Consider the following 20,000-nt stretch of genomic DNA (forward strand, 5'->3'; position numbering starts at 1 on the left):
TATACATTTAAGTTCTTTTATTCTACTTGTTAAAGGTGGAACGATTGTTAATGCTTGGAGAGCCGTGATTGGAGTTGGCCTAAGACATCCGATTGCCTTTCTTAGTAGTTGATTTTGTAAAGTTTCTATTTTTCTTAATTCTGTTTCTTTTGCTGCTCCATAGATTGTTATTCCATATTCCATTTTTATTTTTATATATTTCTTATGTTTGCTCCTGTTTAATGATTTTTTTTCATTATATTCATTCTACTTAATGTATCTGCTTTTAAATGTTCTATGTGCTTTTTTTTTTTTTTTTTTTTTTTTTTTTTAGTTTGAGGGCAGCTAATGTTAAGCCAAAAATGTTGTGACTTTGAGTATATTTAAGTTTTGTATTATCTACTCTTGGTAATTGGTTTATCTTTTTGTTTGAAAAGCACATTAATTTACTTTTTGTGAAATTTTTTTTAAATCCCAATAATTGGCCCATTCTTTTAGCTTTTGTAATTCTATTTCTATCTTACTTCGAATAGTTTTTTTTTCTCCTTGTTAGTCGGGTTATGTCATCTGCATATATTATTTCCTTAATTTCTTTTGATATTTTTAGGTCATTTAGCAATGCATTAAATAGAATTGGACGTATTGGTGAACCTTGAGGTACGCCACTTTGTGTTGTTTCTATTTCTGATTTTTTTTTTAATCTTCTTTCTAACAGGTCATATATCGATTTTAGAGGTTTTCCTATAATTGCTAGTTTTGACATTTTTATTAATGTTTCATGATTAACTGTGTCAAATACTTTCCTAGATCAATACATGCTACTATGATGTACTTTTTCCTATGAAAGCTTTATTTATGGCTGTCAATTGTGAGTAGTGCATCAGTAGTATTTCTATTAGGTCTAAAACCTGTTAGGTCTTGATCTAACTTGCTGTCACGTGCTAACCACCATATTAATCTTTTTGTATTAATAATTTCAAATATCTTGCCAATACATGAAATTCTGATAATAAATTTATAAGAGTTTGCTTCAGATGGATTTTTTCCCGGTTTTATTATAGGATTTATTAGTACATTTTTTAAATGATTCCGGGTATTCTCCTTTGGATTAATGTGATCTAAAGTTAATCAATATTGACTCTGGTATATTATTTGCTACATTTTTGTAAAATCCGTACGTAGGTGGAGGTGGAGTTTTAAAATCTAATGTAGTACAGATTTTTTTTCCATGATTCCTTTTTTGTTTTCATAATTGTAAGTCTAGCTTGTGCTAATATATATATATATTTTTTGTATTTTTGTTGTTTTTTTATTGAAGCTTTTTTCTCCATTTGTTGAAAGCTCTATTCTTTTCTTTTATGATGTCATTACATTCACATTTATTTGGTTTATCTTTATATTCTTGGGTTTCCATTTGAAAGTATTTTTGAGCTGTATTCTTTATCATTTCTGTAATTTTATCAAATGAAGTCAATTTACCTTTTTCTGTACTGTTTAGTTCTCTTTGGATATCCATCCATTCTTCATTCGTATATTGCCTTTTTTTAACAAACTATTATCTTTATGTGTGTTATCTTTTAATATTACTGACAGGTGGTCACTATCTAGGTGATATGCCGTTTTAATTGTATATTATTTAAGATTAGTGATCCAAAAACTAGGTCTATGGTGAATTTTTTGGCTGTTTTGGGATCAATTCTAGTTTGATTTGTTGGGTTTAACATTATTACATTATTTTGACTTATCCACTTTATTATACATTCGCCTGTTTTATTATTTTTTTCCTGGCATTGCAGTATGGATGATGAGCATTGAAGTTCCCCATTAATAATTTTGGATCTGTGATTTGATCTAAATAGTATTAATATGTTCAACCATTGTTTTTGTAGTTTATTTTTATTCCTAGAATTTCTAATTTATCACTATATCTATCTCTTAATTTGATTTCTTTTAATTGTAGATAATTTTTATACATATAACTTCCTCCTATTTGATTTATTCTGTCTTTTCTGATTATTGTATGGTGAATTTATCTTTTTCTTTTAACCACGTTTCTGTTATGGCTATTATGTCTGGGTTTCTTTGTGCATCAGATATTTTATATTTGTTTTCTTGTTCAACACGGATCTTGCATTCCATAATATAAAGTTGTTCATTTTTAAAAATCGACATTGTTTTAACATATTGCTAATTTCATTTTTTACCTCCATTATGTTTTGAATTGTTGATTTGATTTGTTAAAGTTATTATTTTTAGTTTTCATCTTAAATATGTTTTAGTTATCTTTGTCCAGGAAAAGTCTTCTACATTTCTCTCATTATTATCGTTTGTGTTATCTCTATGTATTATTGGGGTTTGTAATGACCATGTAATTGGTGAATTTAATGTGTCTTTTGTTTGTTGTGTGTTGCTTGAAATGCATGTTTTGTTTCTGTTTGGGGTTCTTTGGCCTAAAGTGAGGCTTTGCGGTTCTGTCAATTTCTGTGCATGTTTGAGTTATGTTATCTTCTGTAGGTTGAAGTGATGTGCTTTCATGGACTTGTGTATTATTTGTTTTGTTTTCCTTGTTTGTTTGCGTCTTTTTATTTGTTTCTTGTGTTTCACTACTTACTTTTTTGTTAGGGGTTTTAGTTGTTGTAATTGTCTTTTTATCTCTAAGTTATTTGGTGTTGTGTTTTCTTTGTTTATTTCCTGTGCTAATTTGTGCACTTTACATTCTTTTGTGTTTGGTAAGTGATTTTCATCACAATAGAAGTAATGTGGGTTATTTTTACAATCGTTAAAACTATGTTTGCTACAGTTACTGTTTTTACATATTACTATTCCATGGTCGTACCTTAGACAATTATATCAGTTGGTACAGGGAATCTGTATTGTCTGACTGGTAGCTAGTCTGGCCTATAGCTACTCTTTTGGGTGAAGTTCCTCTAAAAGTAATTCTTAGTGATTTAGTTGGTATCCCTTTTTCTTCATTTTTTTGTCATTATTTTGTCTTTATTCTTATTACGTCTATTATTTCATTTGGATCATATCCTAATGTTCTTATTTTCTCTTTCATGTTTTCAATATTTAAGTCTGTTTCAACTGGGTATATTGTTCCACTGGAACAGTTTGTGTATTATTTGAATTTGGTTGTTTGCATATTATTTCCCGGTTTCCTAGTTTCCTTGTTTCTTTTAATGGTCTTAATTGGGATATATCTTTGATTTGAAATCTGAAGGCTTTACTAGTACTCTTAGGGAATCTTCAACTACGTGTTTCTGAAATGCTGATTTATTTGTGGCTTTTGTTAATTTTAGTGGATTGTTAAAATTAGTGGTTGCAGATCAATCTTTAATTGAATAAGTACTATGGGATTTTAATTTCCTGCCTCCATATTTGCTTGGTTATTACTTGTTGGTTGGGGTTCTTCCGGTGTTTTCCATCCGGCTTCTTTGTTTTTCGGTTGTTTTAAGATTGGGTTTTCTTCGTTATCACTTTCTAATTCTTCTCTTGTTCTCTTTGTTTGGTTTTCATGGTCCATCAGGGTCTTCACTTGGATCAGAATTGAGATTAGTGTCTATAAGATTAGGATTTTCACTACACTCGAAAGGTGATTTTCACTCAACAGTTTCAATCCGTTCTTCTCTCTCCCTCCCTCCCTCTTCAAGGCGGCAAGCATTTTTGATATGCTCATTTTTATAACATTAAAGAAATTACACTTCTTTTAAACAATATATGAAGAACACAAGGAGTATGTAGTATATAATCGATCAGTACTTACTTTGCCGTGATGATATCGACAAAACTGTGTTGGTTTTCATTGGTTTTGTGAAGGAGTGAGGGTCCTACTACGATAATGTTGTTTACACACATCATCCTTTATAGTATATATAGTTTATATCTAGACTTTATACAGCATATTTATTATTGAGTCCTTACAGAGTCTATATATACAAAGGCAATATTGTAAATATTAAATACGTCCTTTTCGCATCAGGATCTTCATTAATTTTGGATGTTTGTCAGCCTAACCATGGATCCACTGGAGGTGGAGAGCCTTTGGTAGCTCTGACTTTTGTGAGTTTGTCTTTTCTCACTTCAGGATTTCTCTGTGTATCTTTTCTCTTTGCTGACTTTACCTGGGTAAGGTCCAGTAAGGTAAGGTTCTGCCACTGCACAGATTCAGCCTGTTCTGGCTCTGCTGTGAGGCATGCCAGGGTTGGGGTGGGGAAGGGAGTCTTGTCCTGGTGTGAGGGTGGAGCTGCTATGGCTCTTTCAGCTTCCTCCCCTTCAAGACTGCAACAGTCTGGGTCATTGCCGTCATGGCAACCAGGATTGTCTTCTCTGCTTCCTCACTCGACCTCCCCAAAGCTGTTGCTGCTGCAGTGACTACAGCACTTGTTAAAGAGGAGATTATAATTTCTTGGGGAGGCTTTTGCAGTGTTCTTTGAACCTTTATTCCTGTAGTTCTTTTTCTGCATTTTTGAAATGGTCGGAAACTCCTTTTATTAGAGATATACAGTATCGGCCGTGGAGGCTTCCTTCCTCTTAGGATTGATTGACTGATTATTTCAAATTATCAGGTCAGCATGTAGGAGAGGAAAACGAATATCACGGTCTGAGCGGCAGCTGCCTTGACCTTCCGATCAGCTCGCTCATTCTCACTGATACCAACATGTGCTGGCACCCAATACAGTGTTATCTTTTACATGTTGACATCTGTGCAACCCAAATCTTGAACCTCCCAACACTAACTGGATGATTGCTTGCAAGGGACTACGAGAGTCACAATATTTCACAATAGAATGGTTCATAAGAGAACTAGTCATCTTAACTGCTGCAAAGGATGGCATGTAACTCTGCAGTGAAGATCGAGGCTGCTAGAGAAAGACTGCCAAATGTACTCTTCCTTCTGCGCACTGCTGCCAAGCCCACGCCATTTTCATCTGTATATATTGCATCTGATCTTTGGTACTTAGAAATGTGCTGAAGAAATCTCTCTGACCTTTCCCAATTCCGACCAAATCCAGCTGACTTGACTGGTCTAATGGGGGAATTGGGGAATTCCACAGCTGGAACCTTAGTGAGATTTAAATTTAGATCTTCCACGAGATTCCTCATTCTCCTACCATTAGATTGGCTATTCTCAAGGGGTTGAATCCCAATTTGTAGATCACGGAATCCTTTGTAGTCTCGTGTAGTAAATCTTATTCATATAATCCCAGTGTAATGAAAGGGGTGGTTCTCCACTCTCAGCATACAGGGACTCCACAGGTGAAGACTCTGAAAGCCCAGTACAGATTCTGAGAGCTTCATTATGAACCAAGTTCAACATCCGGAGAACAGTGGGAGTTGCAGATGAAAAAGCCTCACATCTATAGTCAAGCTTACTATGAATAAGCACTGGGTAAAGCTGTAGAAATGTGCGGCTGCACCCCAAAATAGATATGAAAGAACCTGCGAAATACTAAGCGTTTTTGTGACTTTCACTTTTAACTGTTTGATGTAAGCCTTTGGTCAAAAATTAGACCCAAGTACTTCACCTCTTAGACAAATTGCAGTGGGTTTGCTCCTAAATAGAGGGAAGGATGGAACTTTCCTTGTTTGTGGAAATGTATAGCCATGGTCTTGCTTGGAGAAAATTTGAACCTATGGCATGTTGCCTATTGTACAACTTGATTTATTGCAGTCTGCATGTGTCTTTGCACATCCTATAAGCTTCCTCCTGAGCAATACAGTGTAAAGTCATCCACATACAGATTACATGAGACAGCCTTGGTACAGCCTTTACAATGTCATTTATAGCAATGGCAAACAGAGTTACACTTAAGAAACTGTTTTCCCCCCGAACTCTAAACTTCCTGTCAGCAAGCAAGCTTTGTATGAAAGTAGGTAATGCTCCTCTTAAACCATGTCATACAGCTTCATATGCCATGCTTCCAAGTAGTATCATAAGCCTTTTCAAGGTCAAAGAAGACTGCTAACATGTGACTTGTTGTGCGAAGAATTCTTTATAGCAGTTACCACCCTCACAAGTGCATCAGTGTTGATCTCAATTTTCTAAGCCCATATTGATATGGGGTCAGCATGTTTTCCTTTTCTAGCAGCCATGTCAACCTGAAGTTTACCATTTTCTCCATCAGCTTGCAGATGCAGCTGGTGAGAGAAGTTGGTCTGTAAGTTCCTGGTGTGGAAGCACCCTTACCAGGTTTAGGAGCAGGAATGATTATAGCCTCTTTCCATGTGGATGGCACTGTGCCCTCCCTATAGATGCTATTGAATAGGTCCATCAGGAACTTCTGGGAGCTCTCCGGTAAGTGAGATATCATTTGATATGGAATATCGTCACTTCTTGGGGCAGTCTTACAGCAGAGCTGCAATTTGTATGGAGTTCTGCTGCAGTCCTACGAAAAATGCCACTGGGCGTCATTCCTGTTCAGCCCGAAGAGTGGAGAATCGGGCAGTATAAGATGCTCATTTGCAACATTTTTTTTGACTGTGATGATTATGCCATCTACCTTCAAAGAGGTGGTGACATGGATGTGCTCTTTCCAGCAATCTTATGCACCTTGTTCCATACCCATACTAAGGGGGTCCCAGAGTTAATCAAGGAGACATACTGTCTCCACAACATCCATCTAGCCTCCTTTAACACTCGCCTGGCCTTGGCTTGGGTCCTTTTGTAATAGGTCAAGGTTACATCACTGGGGCATTGCTTCAACTGCCTTAATGCAGCTTTTTTTGTTCTGACAGCTTGTTGGCATTCATCAGACAACCACTACTTTTGGGGATAGATGCTCCTGCTGCAAGGTCAATTAAGTGATTAACAGCATCTTGAACACATTGGAAATCGTTCACAGATCCCTGCATACTGCAGTTGATCTAAAAAAGATTCCAGTCTGCATGTTCAAGTTGTCATCTCTGCACTCCATCAGCTGGAATACCATTCACCTCCTCCAAAAGCATTGGAAAGTGGTTATTTCCATGACCTGCCAATTTAAAAACTCAACTGTGAATCAGGTGAACCAATTGACAGGTCTGTATTGGAGAATGTCCCAGTTTGAATTTGGAAATGTGTGGAAGTGCCCACTGTTCAGTAAACTGCATCTACTCCTAAGAACAAGACTCCAAGGCCCTTCTTCGAGGATTGCACAAGTGTCTCTCCAGAGGTGTTGCTGGCCATTGATATTTCCCAAGAGTAGAAATGGATGAGGCAACTGCCTAAGTAGATCTTCCAAATCATCTATGTTGAGATTATGTGGAGGAAGGTAGATGGATGCAACAGTGTAAGGTCGTGTCAAGCCTATTCTCACAGCCTTCACTTGCAGTGTTGTCTGCAGGGGGATAGTCTGGAAGGAAATACCTGATGTACCATTACTGCTACTCCTCCATGAGGTCCATTATCAAAGGTCCCACAATGAATCTGGAATCCTCTCAGGGAAATCAGAAAATTTTCCTTAGTCATAATCTCTTATAACAAAAACTGGGTTACATGAAGCTATCAGATGTTGCAGTTCTTCCAGTTTTGCATTAATTTTCTGACAGTTCCATTGGATTAGGGTATCCAGTTCTTCAAACTACCTCTTCATAAGTTTGGCAGCACCTGTGGTCAAGGCTTGCCCCACACCTTTAAGATTTCCCTTTCCAGGATGTTGGGAGTCCCTTTTGAAGGTTTATTTACCTGTGGATCTCGTTTCCACGGGCTTCTTTCGACAGGCTCAGGATTTTTTTGCCCGGGCAAAGGACGGACCTGAGCCTTTTTCCTCAGGGACATTTGCCTAGCAGTGGAGGCCCCTGTGGATGTGGTGGCAGCTAGAGCTGTCACCATTGAGGCCCCTGGAGCCCTGCCTGACGGCTCCAAAAGCCTCACTCTGAGAGGAATCTTTTGAACAGGCTCAGGATTCCTTTGCCTGGGCAAAGGACGTACCTGAGCCTTTGATTCTGGGGCATTTAGTAGTGGAGGCCCCTGTGGATGTGGTGGCAGCTGGGGCTGTCACCGTTGAAGCCTCTAAAACCTTAACCGATGGCTCCAAAGACCCTACTTTGGGAAGAGGAGTCTCCTCAATAGACCCCTCACTCCTACTCTGTTTCTGCTTTAACAACTCACCAGAGGCAGTTTCAGCAATTGAGGACTGAGGTTTAAAGGTACTGGCAGAGTGTGTGGTGTAAGAAGTATTGGGGCAAGGGATGGCAGGAAGGAGGATGGGCTAGAACCGAAGCAAAGGACTTCCCTGGTTGTGCAAACAGCACATGGGCATGTCGCTTTGTCTCTGGAAGCCTAACTTTCTCCTTGCTCCCTATTACCAATACTTCTTTTTCAAATTTGTATCTTTTACATTGCTTTGAAAAAGCTTCATGAACTTCTTTGTAGTGGTAACAGCATATTGGGCCTGGACAGTTTTCATCTCCATGATGACCTTGTTATACCACACTTTACACACTCTAGATCGTCCCATTTTCTTTAAAACAGCAAGAGTCAGCTCCATGCCCATAACCCTGGCAGTGGAAGCACCGCATAGGGTTGGGCACATATGGCTTTACCTTGAGGTGATACTATGCTAACTAAACTGATTCTGGAAGAACTAACGTTTCAAAGTTAGGAGAGCTGGTGCCGACTCTTCCAGACCATCAACTTTTTTCTTAAAACATTCTACTGCCACTACATTAAAATTCTTTAGTTTCTCTAAGAGTTTCTCCATAGAATATCTCATCAGGTCTTGGGAAAAGACAATGCCCTTACACTGATTGAAACTTGAGCCTCAGGAATGTCACATATTGCACACAGATGGTCACTCTCGTCTGATGACAAAACCTCAACTATCAGGCTATCATCTCGCTGTGGGGTGATGCTTGGATCACAGTGACACACCTCAATTATTTCCCGATGTACTTCAAAAATATCAAGATCTATGACTGATACACCATCAATGGTCTTCACTCCTAGGTACTTACTATATGAGATACTTTCATATTTATCAGGTAAGATTTTTTCTTTAATAGATTGAAGAAGACTTTTCTCCTTCTTAACCGGTTTGGGAGCCCAGGAACCTTTACGATTCTCATTCTTGCCCTTTGGAAGCTGGAAAGGTTCCAGAGTGACAACTTGTGATGTTCCAGAGGGAATGGGCAGGGAATTGCATAAGTCATCAGGGATAGAGCTAGATCTTTGTAAATTTGTACAAATTATAATTCTTAATTTCCTCACCCCCACCCCACCCACCATGGACTCCAACGAGGGGAAGCTATAGTTTGGCTCAAATTAGGGGGGTCTTGGTGCACCAGGAAGCCTTTTTGTCTCACCCCTCACTGGTGACCCCTCCAGCATGGGTAGCCCTCTGGTCAGGCTCACCACATCATTGGCTCCTCAAGCCCCCCCACTGCGACAAGGCAGCTTCTGTTAGGGAGATTTCTCTTAGGAGTTTGGGAACCTTTTCTCTTGTGTTCTGTCCCCAGGCATGGTGGCTGGGGGAGCAGGAACAAAGTCTGGTCGCTTTTAAGCAACCTCTTGTTGCCTGAGGCTGTCCCCTTTCCTGCTCCAAGCATGATGCCCCTTGGGGACCCTCCAGTTGGGTATCCCTCATCCGGCTCACCAATTCATTGGGACTTCAAGCCCCCCCACGGCGGAAAGGCGGCTCCTGTTAGGGGTCTTGGTGCACCAGGAGCCATTTTGTCAATCCTCACTAGTGTCCTCCAGTATGGGTATCCCTCTGGTCAGGCTCACCAGATCATGGGCACCCCAAGCCCCCACGGCGGCAAGGCGCTTCCGTTAGGAGGTTGGGAAATCTTTCTCTTTGTTCTGTACCCAAGCATGGGTGCCTAGGTGAGCAGGAACAAAGTTTTTTAGCACCTCCTTGTCGCCATGAGGGCTGCCTCTTTCCTTGCAGGCAAGCCAGGCTCCAGGCGTGATGCCCTTGGGCAAGTTCGGTTCTTGGTCCTTTAACCTTCCTTGTGCTTAAGGCACACCTCAGTGTTGTGTGCCTTGCTACAAATGCCCACATTTAGGCTTGGCTTTGCAGCTAGCCTGGTGGTGCCTATATTTTTGGCACTTTAAACCCGGAGTGGCCAGACACGTAGGTTCTTAGCTGAAGGCGCCCCAGTTACCAAAATCATGGGTAGTGATTGGGGCTCCTTTCAAGGTCACCAGGACTTGCCCGGTTGAGCTCTTTCCCTTTCGACATTCGGAAGCCCCCACTCATACGAAAGTGAGAAGCCAAGTAGCACCAGCCTGACTCTCCTATTGTCGGATTCAGTGGCGAGAGACACACTTTCCTCCCCTCATTAAGCTCCTCGGTTTCCTGCAGGAAAATTTCCCAAAAAGCTTGGTCTTTGGCATAATAATCATGCCCTAGTTTCTAGCAACCCAGATTGAAAATCGGATTTTTCTTTGCATCTCCAGCGCTCTTACCAATTGGTAGGCATTGTCGAAGCCTTCAGGTTTAGAGGGAACCTTAAACTGTGGGAAATGCCTAGGGGGTTCAGACTCCCCTCAGTGTCTGTCTCCAGCCTGGGTCATTTTGGAATGCTCTTTCGCCTTTAATTCTGGGCTGCGGTCGTGGGAGCAGCAGCTGTTTTGGCTGGTGCAGCTTGTGCTCCCATCTCGGTCAGGGAGGACGTCCGAGGGGTACCCAGAGGCCCCTCTGATTTGGGTGCTGGCCTAAAGAGGCCAGCACAAGAGTCCATCTGTTGGATTATCTCATGGACAGACATGTTTTTTGGGCTGATAGAGTGTCCATTTTAGCAGCAGGTGTCACAGAGTCAACCTACACTTTGGATTTTCGTTTGCCACTAGAAAGCATGTATGACTTCAGAGTGTCTGCCGTGGTCTGGGCCTTGCACGGTTCATCATCATTTGTATCTCTTTGTTGTGGTAGGTTAGAAGAAATGCTTGCCATAAACTAAGCAGTTATTTCATGCCCCCACCAACCACCGAGTCCAATAAGGGGAAGCTATATGTTAGAACAAATGGCTAACAGCCACAAGGGTGGTGAGAGGATATAGGCAGCCAATGGCCGTTGCACCACCACTCACGTGACCAGTGTGAGTGCCAACGGCGACAGTGACTGTTTGACCCTAGCCTCCCGAAGGAGACCAGCCGATTGAATTGACTAGGCCAAGATCAGACCACCCATCTTGCTGGAATAAGGGACCAAAGAGGCGTGTTGCGAGCTGTAGGGCGTACTCATGCACGGCATCGCTCAACCTCAAGGACTCCCGTCTCTACAGCGCATAGAGATGTCACACACGGCAAACAGGTGGTTAGGTGCGAACCCCTGGGGAGAGACCAGAGACCCAAAGGCTGTATTACCTCAAAGAGGTAAGTGGCAGGACCACGAATGTGGTGGGCGTTGTGGGCCCCTGGCAAGAATTTCATGTTCAACATAAAAGGGCGGAGTCGAAACGATGACGTAAAATAGCACAACGCCTTGCCGAAATCCGAACGCCTCGCCCAAGCATTGTAAAAAAATCCAACGCGTTGGTACTTTTGCTGTTTTACCAAAGATGCTTTTAGTAACGATGACAGTAACTGATTTTCTCCCGAAAATTCAGGAAATGGGAAAAAACAAATAGGATCAGGTAGGGCCATCAAATGACTCCTTTGTGACTAAGCACTCCTGATGCCATTCATGACGACACAAAATGAGGCAAAACCAAATTGGTAATGTTTTCATTATTAATATTTTCTTCCAATTTTTGTCTAGCTTCGGAATAGGGTAAATAGGAAATACCGTAAAATAATAAGAAGTAACTTTTAACAGCTTATATTGTTCTGACTCTGATAACAGTAACAAAATCATAATAGCCAGTTCACGCAGTACTTGTAACTAGTGGATGACGGTGGGGTTGGTATATCATGTCTGCCAGCCAATACCATTAACTTGACCTGAAAGTCGGACACGCTAGTGGATAAGAGTAATCCAGATTTCAGCGTCAAGAAAATGTAAGCTAGTGTTAGTAATTTTGAGATTGACTAAAACGAATGTAGGAAAACTGATATATATATATATATATATATATATATATATATATATATATATATATATATATATATATATGTACATACATACATATACATATATATACATTATATATATATATATATATATATATATATATATATATATATATATATATATATATATATATTATGATACTCAAAACACCGACATTCCGCTTTTATAACACTCGAAGCACCGACATTTCGTTCTTATAATACTCAAAACACCGACATTCCCTTGTTATAATGCTCAAAACATTGACATTTCGCTTTTATAAAACTCAAAAGACCAACATTCTACTTTTGATACACAAAAAAAAGTGACATTCTACTTTAAAAATACTTAAAACCGTGTCATTTCACTCTTTCCATAGAGTTATGTTTGACATTCCTTTTCTTACATTCCTTTTCTTAAATTCGTTTTTCTACATTCTTTTTCTTACATTCGTTTTAGTCAATCTCGTAGTTTTGGTCGTAACAGTTTTATTTCATTTGCTTGTTTTATAAGATTTACCCTGGCAGGATTCAACACGTCAACAGTTACTATTCTTTTTCTGTTATCTGTGTGCGCACGTTACAACTATTGGATTTTATGTTTGTGGACATTGTAGCTAAAGCAGCTAGCCGCACTTATGATCAATGATCTGCCTTCCGCAAAGAACATAATATATTTCGAAGAGCATATTTTCACTGTTATTTTAGTGTTTCGTTCCCTTCAGAGGTAAATAATAGCGCCATGAGATTTTTCGAGTTGGCAACTGTGGCACGGCGGGTGTGTCAGTAGTCTATTGCCTACTCATGTTGAGCAACGTATAGAAATTCTGTCTCTTGTGATTCAAAACTGGTAACATTCCAGAATATTACCCCAACGGACTGTGTACGAATTTATACAGCAAATGGAGGGCCAAGACGTCAATTCGAAGGATGAGGTATTGAATTTTAAATGTTTAATTTCTTCTTTTGGTATTTCTGTGCTGTCGATCAAATATGGCCTAGATTTTGAAGGTTTCACCTCAAATATCGTGCTAAATTGAACTTGTTGACCTGTACGCCCATGTTACGTTTAAAGAGTTTAAGAATATCACGATACAAGGTAATACTTAAGCTGCAACTTTACGACACAAAGGAATGTCCTGTCATAACAAGTGCTTTATGATAACATCTGTTAAGCCAATCACTCGCCTGGGATATATCGCACGAACTTAACTCGTTTTTTTCAGCTTTCATTTTATTTCCTTATTTTGTAACTGCAATAATTCAGCTACAGAATAAGACTAAAGTGAACTTGCTATTATTTCTGTAACAACTAGGGCAATCGTCCGCTAATATGAGTTTGATTGGCAAGAACATAATGGCTGTCGTCCGTCCGTCGTTACGAGGAAAGCAGTGTGTGTGTGTGTGTGTGTGTGTGTGTGTGTGTGTGTGTGTGTGTGTGTGTGTGTGTGTGTGTGTGTGTGTGTGTGTGTGTGTGTGTGTGTGTTTGTGAGAGAGAGAGAGATACATATAATATAATCATATATATATATTTATATATATATATATATATATATATATATATATATATATATATATATATATATATATATATTACACATGTGTGTACATATACACATTCAGATAGGTTGATAGATAGATTAATATATATATATATATATATATATATATATATATATATATATATATATAATATGTTTGTATATACATATACATATATATACATCTGTAGTGATTCTGGCTATTTGTCGCTGCCACCACCTGGTTAATCGTCCAGGAACAATACATGTACCGAAAGGAGACATTTAGAAGAGTGTCAGATACTAAAAAGGAAAGAGTGTATGTGTAAGGGTAAGGAGGGGGTGGGGGAGAAATGACCTAATACACAAGGGTTTCCGTCTGGTAAGCGTGGTTATATCCGAGAGGAGTGCGTGTCAGCCTTAAATGGCTGATTGAAGGTTGTCAGCTGCTTGCCACAGGTAGCCAAGTTATGGAATCATTTGTCTCATTGTAAAAGAGGTTTCAGTTTAAAACTGGGGAATTTCACTAGTGAAGCCTTTGTTAAAATACATTTATTGTTAAGAAAGAAAGAAAAAAAAAAACAATATGCATTAAGATGCGAAATGTTGAAATCCTTCAAGAGGAACCATAAACGTTGCAATAAAATTCAAGAAAAAACTGAAACTTGACAAAACTTTAAAACGATCGATAAAAACATTGTAAAAAAGGGAAGGGAAGCCGCCACACTTTTTAGCCTAAAAAGAGCCTGAAATTCGTTACTAGAGGCCCACTTCGTTTCTATTGTGATTATATTCTCACTTGAGAAACCTAACCGTGCTTATATTTTACTACAGAAATGCGTTAACTATATTACCAGATCACTTTATATCCAGATATCAAAGAATTAAACCATGAACACAGATTATATTCGTTGTTGGTCAAGTCATTGGAAATATCCTAAATAAATCTTCCTCTCAAAGACACGGTGTCTCAATTGATTTCATCGATTATGTATATTGTCAATAAAGTGTATTTGTATAAAGTATGAACATGTAATATGGCTTTTATATCAATGAATATTATCAAATTTAAGAGAAATTTTGGAAAGTGAATGAAGTTAAATAAACATGCTCATATAAAATAACAAAAATTGTATGTCGTTACTGTAATCGGACGATCCGTAAATGTCATATAGCCGGGATAAGACCTCTCTCCTCATAGCAATTTTACGAAAGCACCAACCATGGCAGCTCAAAAATATGTGCTGACCAATTATGTATTTTATGCTTCTTGTGCTTATCTGTATATATTTTTAAAAAATCATGTCTTTAATTCCATGCAAAGGAGCATATTTAATATGGTTTTAACTCTCTTGGGACCCTAATGACACTGGCAGACAGAGAGGTGTGGGTGAATGTGAGAAAGAGAGAGAGAGAGAGGGAGACAGAGACAGAGAGAGGGAGTAGGATCATAGCTTAAAAATGCTTTTAGAATAGAGAGAAAAATGACGAGACGGATATTGATATTGATCACTTTATTTAGCCAAATAAAATTATTCAAAGTACATGAGTATATGCTGTATAAAAACGGGCTGAACCTAGTGAGGGTTTCCACTCTTGTTAAGACACCTTCTTAAATATCAAGTGCATCTAATTACTGACCATGGCTCCAAAAGATACAGATACAAACTGACCAAAAATAATTTTGGGGATGCAAAAGTCCCAAACTGAAAAAGAATGATACTGCACAAAACGAAAAAACATCGAAATACAAGAAAGTAATGAAATTACAGGCTATTAATTGAAGAAAACATTTGTCCAACTCCTTAACAGTATAAACGTAATCAGCATAAAGCAACAAAACAAACAAGCAACAATATATAAAGTACAAAACGTAAAAGAAAGACAAACATTAGTCAGATTAATAACAATGTATCTTTTATACTTGGTAAATTATAGTAAATTAACAACATTTGTTCACGGAGAGCTTTTTTGAAACTGATTTTTGTTGGTTCTGTTCTGATAGATGCAGGGATGCTGTTCTATACTCGGGGTCCTTGATATCTTACGTCTTTTTGGCTCTGGGTGGTTCTCAACAGAGGAATTTGTAAGAGAGAGGGATTGCGTTTGGGATACCATTCATTTTCTATTGATTGGGACATATGTATATGCACCATTGGTTATATCTCCGAATACAAAATTTGCGTATATAAAATCAAAGCAATCTTTGAGTTTTAATAACCCAAGCCTTTTATAACTGTTGTTGGTGTGGTCATATCTTGTTAGCGCCATAATAGTTCTAATAACACGCCTATGGGCCTTGATTAGAGATTCAAGTTTATCCATTGATACTCCTTCCCATACACGGCTACAGTATGTGTTATGTTGAATGGATTAGTGCGTGGTAGATCGATTTTAGGGCTTTTAGCTTAAGTTTGCTACGAGTATGGAACAGAATACTACATAAGCTGTGTATTTTATTTGTTATAAATTGTTGCTTCCAAGTTAGACTATTATAAAAGTGACACCTATAAACTTAGTGTTGCTTTTAAGGGTAAATGCTTTGCTCCTTATTACCAGAGGAAGAATATGAGGTAGTTTCTTATCTTGCCTGTGAAATATTACTTTTTTTTTAGCATTTAGGGTAAGCTTATTTGATACCAACCAATCTTTAATTTTACAAATTTCGTTGTTAGCCACTGATAATAGATAATTTAAATCTGAATGAAATTGAGGAATGTGCTCGAATGAACCATGTTATTTATGTATAACAAAAATAACAGAGGGTCTAAAATAGAGCCTTGAGGCACTCCATGAGAAACTGGTAAATTCGAGAATTTACTGTCAATTGTAGTGGACAAACTGTTTCTTGTTTGACAAGCAAGAGTTTAGAAGTGATTGAGTAGAGTAGTATTCCACAATGGTTGAGCTTAGAAAGTAAGATATGATGGTCGACCGTATCAAAGGCTTTCGAGAAATCAAGGAAAATACCTGGAGTAAAAGAATTTTGCTTGTCAAGCATATTAGTGCTTTTCTCGGAAACCAAACTGGGAGTCGGGTATAAAGTTGTTACAGTTATATAAACTTTTTAGTCTGTTATAAATTACCTTTTCCAAAATCTCTTACTGGGGGATGGAAAGACAGATATTGGACGAAAATTACCCAAATTAGATATCCATTCGATTTGGGCACTGATGTTAATTTGGCAAGTTTAAGTCCATCGGGGAAAATGCCGCTAATGAGCCAGGCGCTGATAAGAGGTAATAAAATGAGAGCAATGAAATTAGCTACACTTTTAATTACTTTCACCGAAATATCATAACCTGGGGCACCATCCTTTAGACCTTTTATAATGGAAAAAAGTTTTTAATATGTGACAGGTGTTAGGATGATATTTTCCGCTACATGGTTGTCTAAATAAGTTTGAAAGTTTCCATCAGGACTGATTTGCGAGGCAAGGTTAAAACCAACTGATTAGTGTAAGTAATTGGTTGTTTCGAGAATTTTCTGTGAATTTTCTTTCTTTCCTTGAAGTTTTAATTCCGTTTGTTATATATGTTTTTGTTTTTTTCTGGGACATTTTTGTTAAATACATTTTCTTTTATGGGAAAATATGTATTTAAACAGGCTCTGAAATTTGTATTGAAATTATCCAGTATCACATTAGGGTTTGTACAACCTGCAACCAAGTCCCATGATATATCGCACATAGCTTCCTTAAAATAAGCTAATCTGTTACTAGCCGAAAGGATATCTTAGAATTAGAAGCAGCTGGTAGCTGTAACAGGGCTTTAAATGGCGCTACGAGTGGAAAATGGTCGTAGCTGAGGTTGGTGTAGCTTTTGTGGGCTTAGTGACTAGATTATGAAAATCTTTGACTTGGAAAGCAACAATTACGTTTTGTATGTGGCTAAAAGAATCAACCTTTAATAACTTTAAATTGAAATTCCCAGTAATAATACACATTTTTCTTTCTTTGCTGATTATATCCAGAATGTTTTCAGGATGTTCTAGGAAGCGCTCAACACTGGTTTCGGCCTTCTTTACATAATACCAACTAATACAGATTTTGAATTATATTTAAATTCAACAAAAAAGAATCCCATAAATGTTTCTATAAGATAACTCACATCTAAGTGATACTCTCAGCATATCTTTAACATAAAAGCAAGGCCACCACTATGCCAAGATGTGTTTCTTGTTAGAAGCTGTAGCCTTAAATACAGATTGTCAATATCAGATGCGAGAATTAGTCTCACAAAACCCAAATATATCAAATTGCTGTGAATGTATGTTATTGTATTCAAGTTCAGAAAAATGGAGTGGAATGCTACTTATGGTGTAAAAAAATATTTATTCACTTGATCTTGGGAGGGTGACACGTAGGGTCTAGGAAGGGCATATGGGTAAACATATTCACATTCTGGCAGACAAGTGTAAAGGGGATTCGCAGGATCAATACAGTCAAGCTCTAAGTTTACAGAATTTAGTGAATCAATCGTAAATGCATTGTGCTGAATATTCTCATAATTTCATAAAACATTAGTCATGGAAAGGAAGGTCAGTATACATATCAGGATCCATTATGGATAGGAGCTACATGTAAAGTGCTTTAACAATGTTGCACTTATGACAATTGGTAAAAATTGTTGGGGTATTTGAGGGCATCACTGCGGCCTCGGAGGATGGGGCACTGACACCACTGCTGCATGCCTTCAGAATACTGCTGACTATTTGCTCCTGGTCACGGGTCTCTTCAGGCGTTGCTACTCCAGTATCCGTTGCACGGTTGCAACGGATACTGGAGTGGCGGCATTCCAGGAAACCGGAAAGGTGACGGAGGCGGTGACGTCTCTCGCGACGTGGAAGGCTGCTGGGCCATTGCTCTTGGCTGAACCCTGGAGTCAGGGCCATTAAGTCGCTGATTATGTTTGGCACCGTGTTAGGGTTCTTTGATGACTAGCGTTCTATAATTAAAATACACGTGTTTCCCAGTGATCCCAGGGATCAATCTGTTCCTGTCTGGCCACGAGTGACCCGGCACACAGGTCCTCGTTGACAAACACCTGCATGCCTTTGAGCTTGAAGGGATGGAATCACGATCCGAGTAGTTGTGGAAGCATGTCACTACTTCCTGGGGCTTCTGTCGGTCGCTCGATACTTTACCTACATGTGTTTAATTTGTGTTACAAGAATTCCATCAGCTTCACCTGGCATCTCTAACATGTCTCCTCCACTTCCTCAGGTAATCCGGAAATGTGCAGATTGTTGCACCTGCTCTGATCCTCTTGATAAGCTAGCAATCTTGATGTTCACTATGCTTTCCTCTGCTGCCAGTGCTTTTTGTTTTATGGTTGTTATTTAGTTAAAGATGCTTGTTCTCTTGTGTTAGTGCATTAAACTTGTCAGTTAGGCCATCCACTTTCACTTGAATAAATTCAAGACTTTTCTTAATATCATTTAACTCGCATTCATACAGTCTACAATGCTCAACATTAGCACGTTCAGTCCTGTCCAATACATCATTAAATATTTTCTTCTGCTCATCGAGTATTAAAATGATATTAGGTTGGGTGAGAACGGCTGCGGGCACCGGAGGAGTGATGGGCCGCCGTGCGATATTGACCTGCTTACTGTTCGCGTTGTTTCCAGGCATGGCGGGGGAGAGGATCGGGAGAAGGTCGCTAACGACTCACAGAGCTCAGGTCATGTAACAAGGAGGGTCAGTGCGCATGTACAGAATTAGAAAAAAATTATAGGGGGGTTGGCCCAAAGTTTTTAGTTTTCAATGATTGATGTTAACTAAGTCACAGGTACACTAATATTTTACGACGCACCAAAGTTATCTAGCCCACCTTATGCATTTTTCTGCTATGTGTAGCAGCACAGGTCTGTGATTTTTTTTTGGGGGGAGGGGGCGGACTCTGATCGTAAAAATCTTATCTTAAAAATGCTCCTGAAACAGCAAATTAAAAAAAAATCTTGGGGAGCTGGTAGTGCCCCAGGGACTAGTTCGCTCGCCAACCTTACCCCCCTCCCCCTAGTAAAAGCTGAAATGACGCTCCTGAGAGATAGAGAGAGAGAGAATGAGATATAGAGAGAATGAGAGAGAGAGGACAAGAGAGAAAGAGAGGGAATCTCTGGACAAGATGAGTTATGTTATTGTTGTACTGTGTGGAATGAGTGTTTTTTTTTGTTTTTTTCCCTAACTCGTCCTATGCCTGGCAGTGCAGTCATCAGCTAATCAGCATTTATGAGGATTAATGACACCATCAGCTAAGTTTGCCTCTACCAAAGACAGCTATATATGTGTATGTGTGTGTGCGCGCGCACGCATGTCTGTGCGTGTACATATACGAATAGATAGACAAATATATATATATGTATGTATGAATGAATGTATGTATGTATATACATACATATACACATATATACATACAAACACACACACACCACACACACACATATATATGTGTGTGTGTAATATGTATGTATATGGCATGTCAACAAGCAGAGAGTTGTGGAGATAGTAGGGGGTGTGACCTCCCCCC

General features: G+C 38.8%; 1 protein-coding gene across 1 annotated transcript in view; it reads left to right on the top strand.

The window, feature by feature from the left end:
* Window positions 1–12,664: 12,664 nt before the first annotated feature.
* Window positions 12,665–20,000, top strand: part of LOC119589978 (probable diaminopimelate decarboxylase, chloroplastic) — a gene marked incomplete at its 3' end in the record, with an annotated part of 13,194 nt that continues 5,858 nt past the window's right edge. Inside the window, 1 exon segment of the mRNA XM_037938669.1 lies at window positions 12,665–12,885. Coding sequence (XP_037794597.1) covers window positions 12,853–12,885 — 33 coding nt within the window.

This window comes from Penaeus monodon, chromosome 26 (assembly GCF_015228065.2).
Source record: "Penaeus monodon isolate SGIC_2016 chromosome 26, NSTDA_Pmon_1, whole genome shotgun sequence".
NCBI classification, from domain to species: domain Eukaryota; kingdom Metazoa; phylum Arthropoda; class Malacostraca; order Decapoda; family Penaeidae; genus Penaeus; species Penaeus monodon.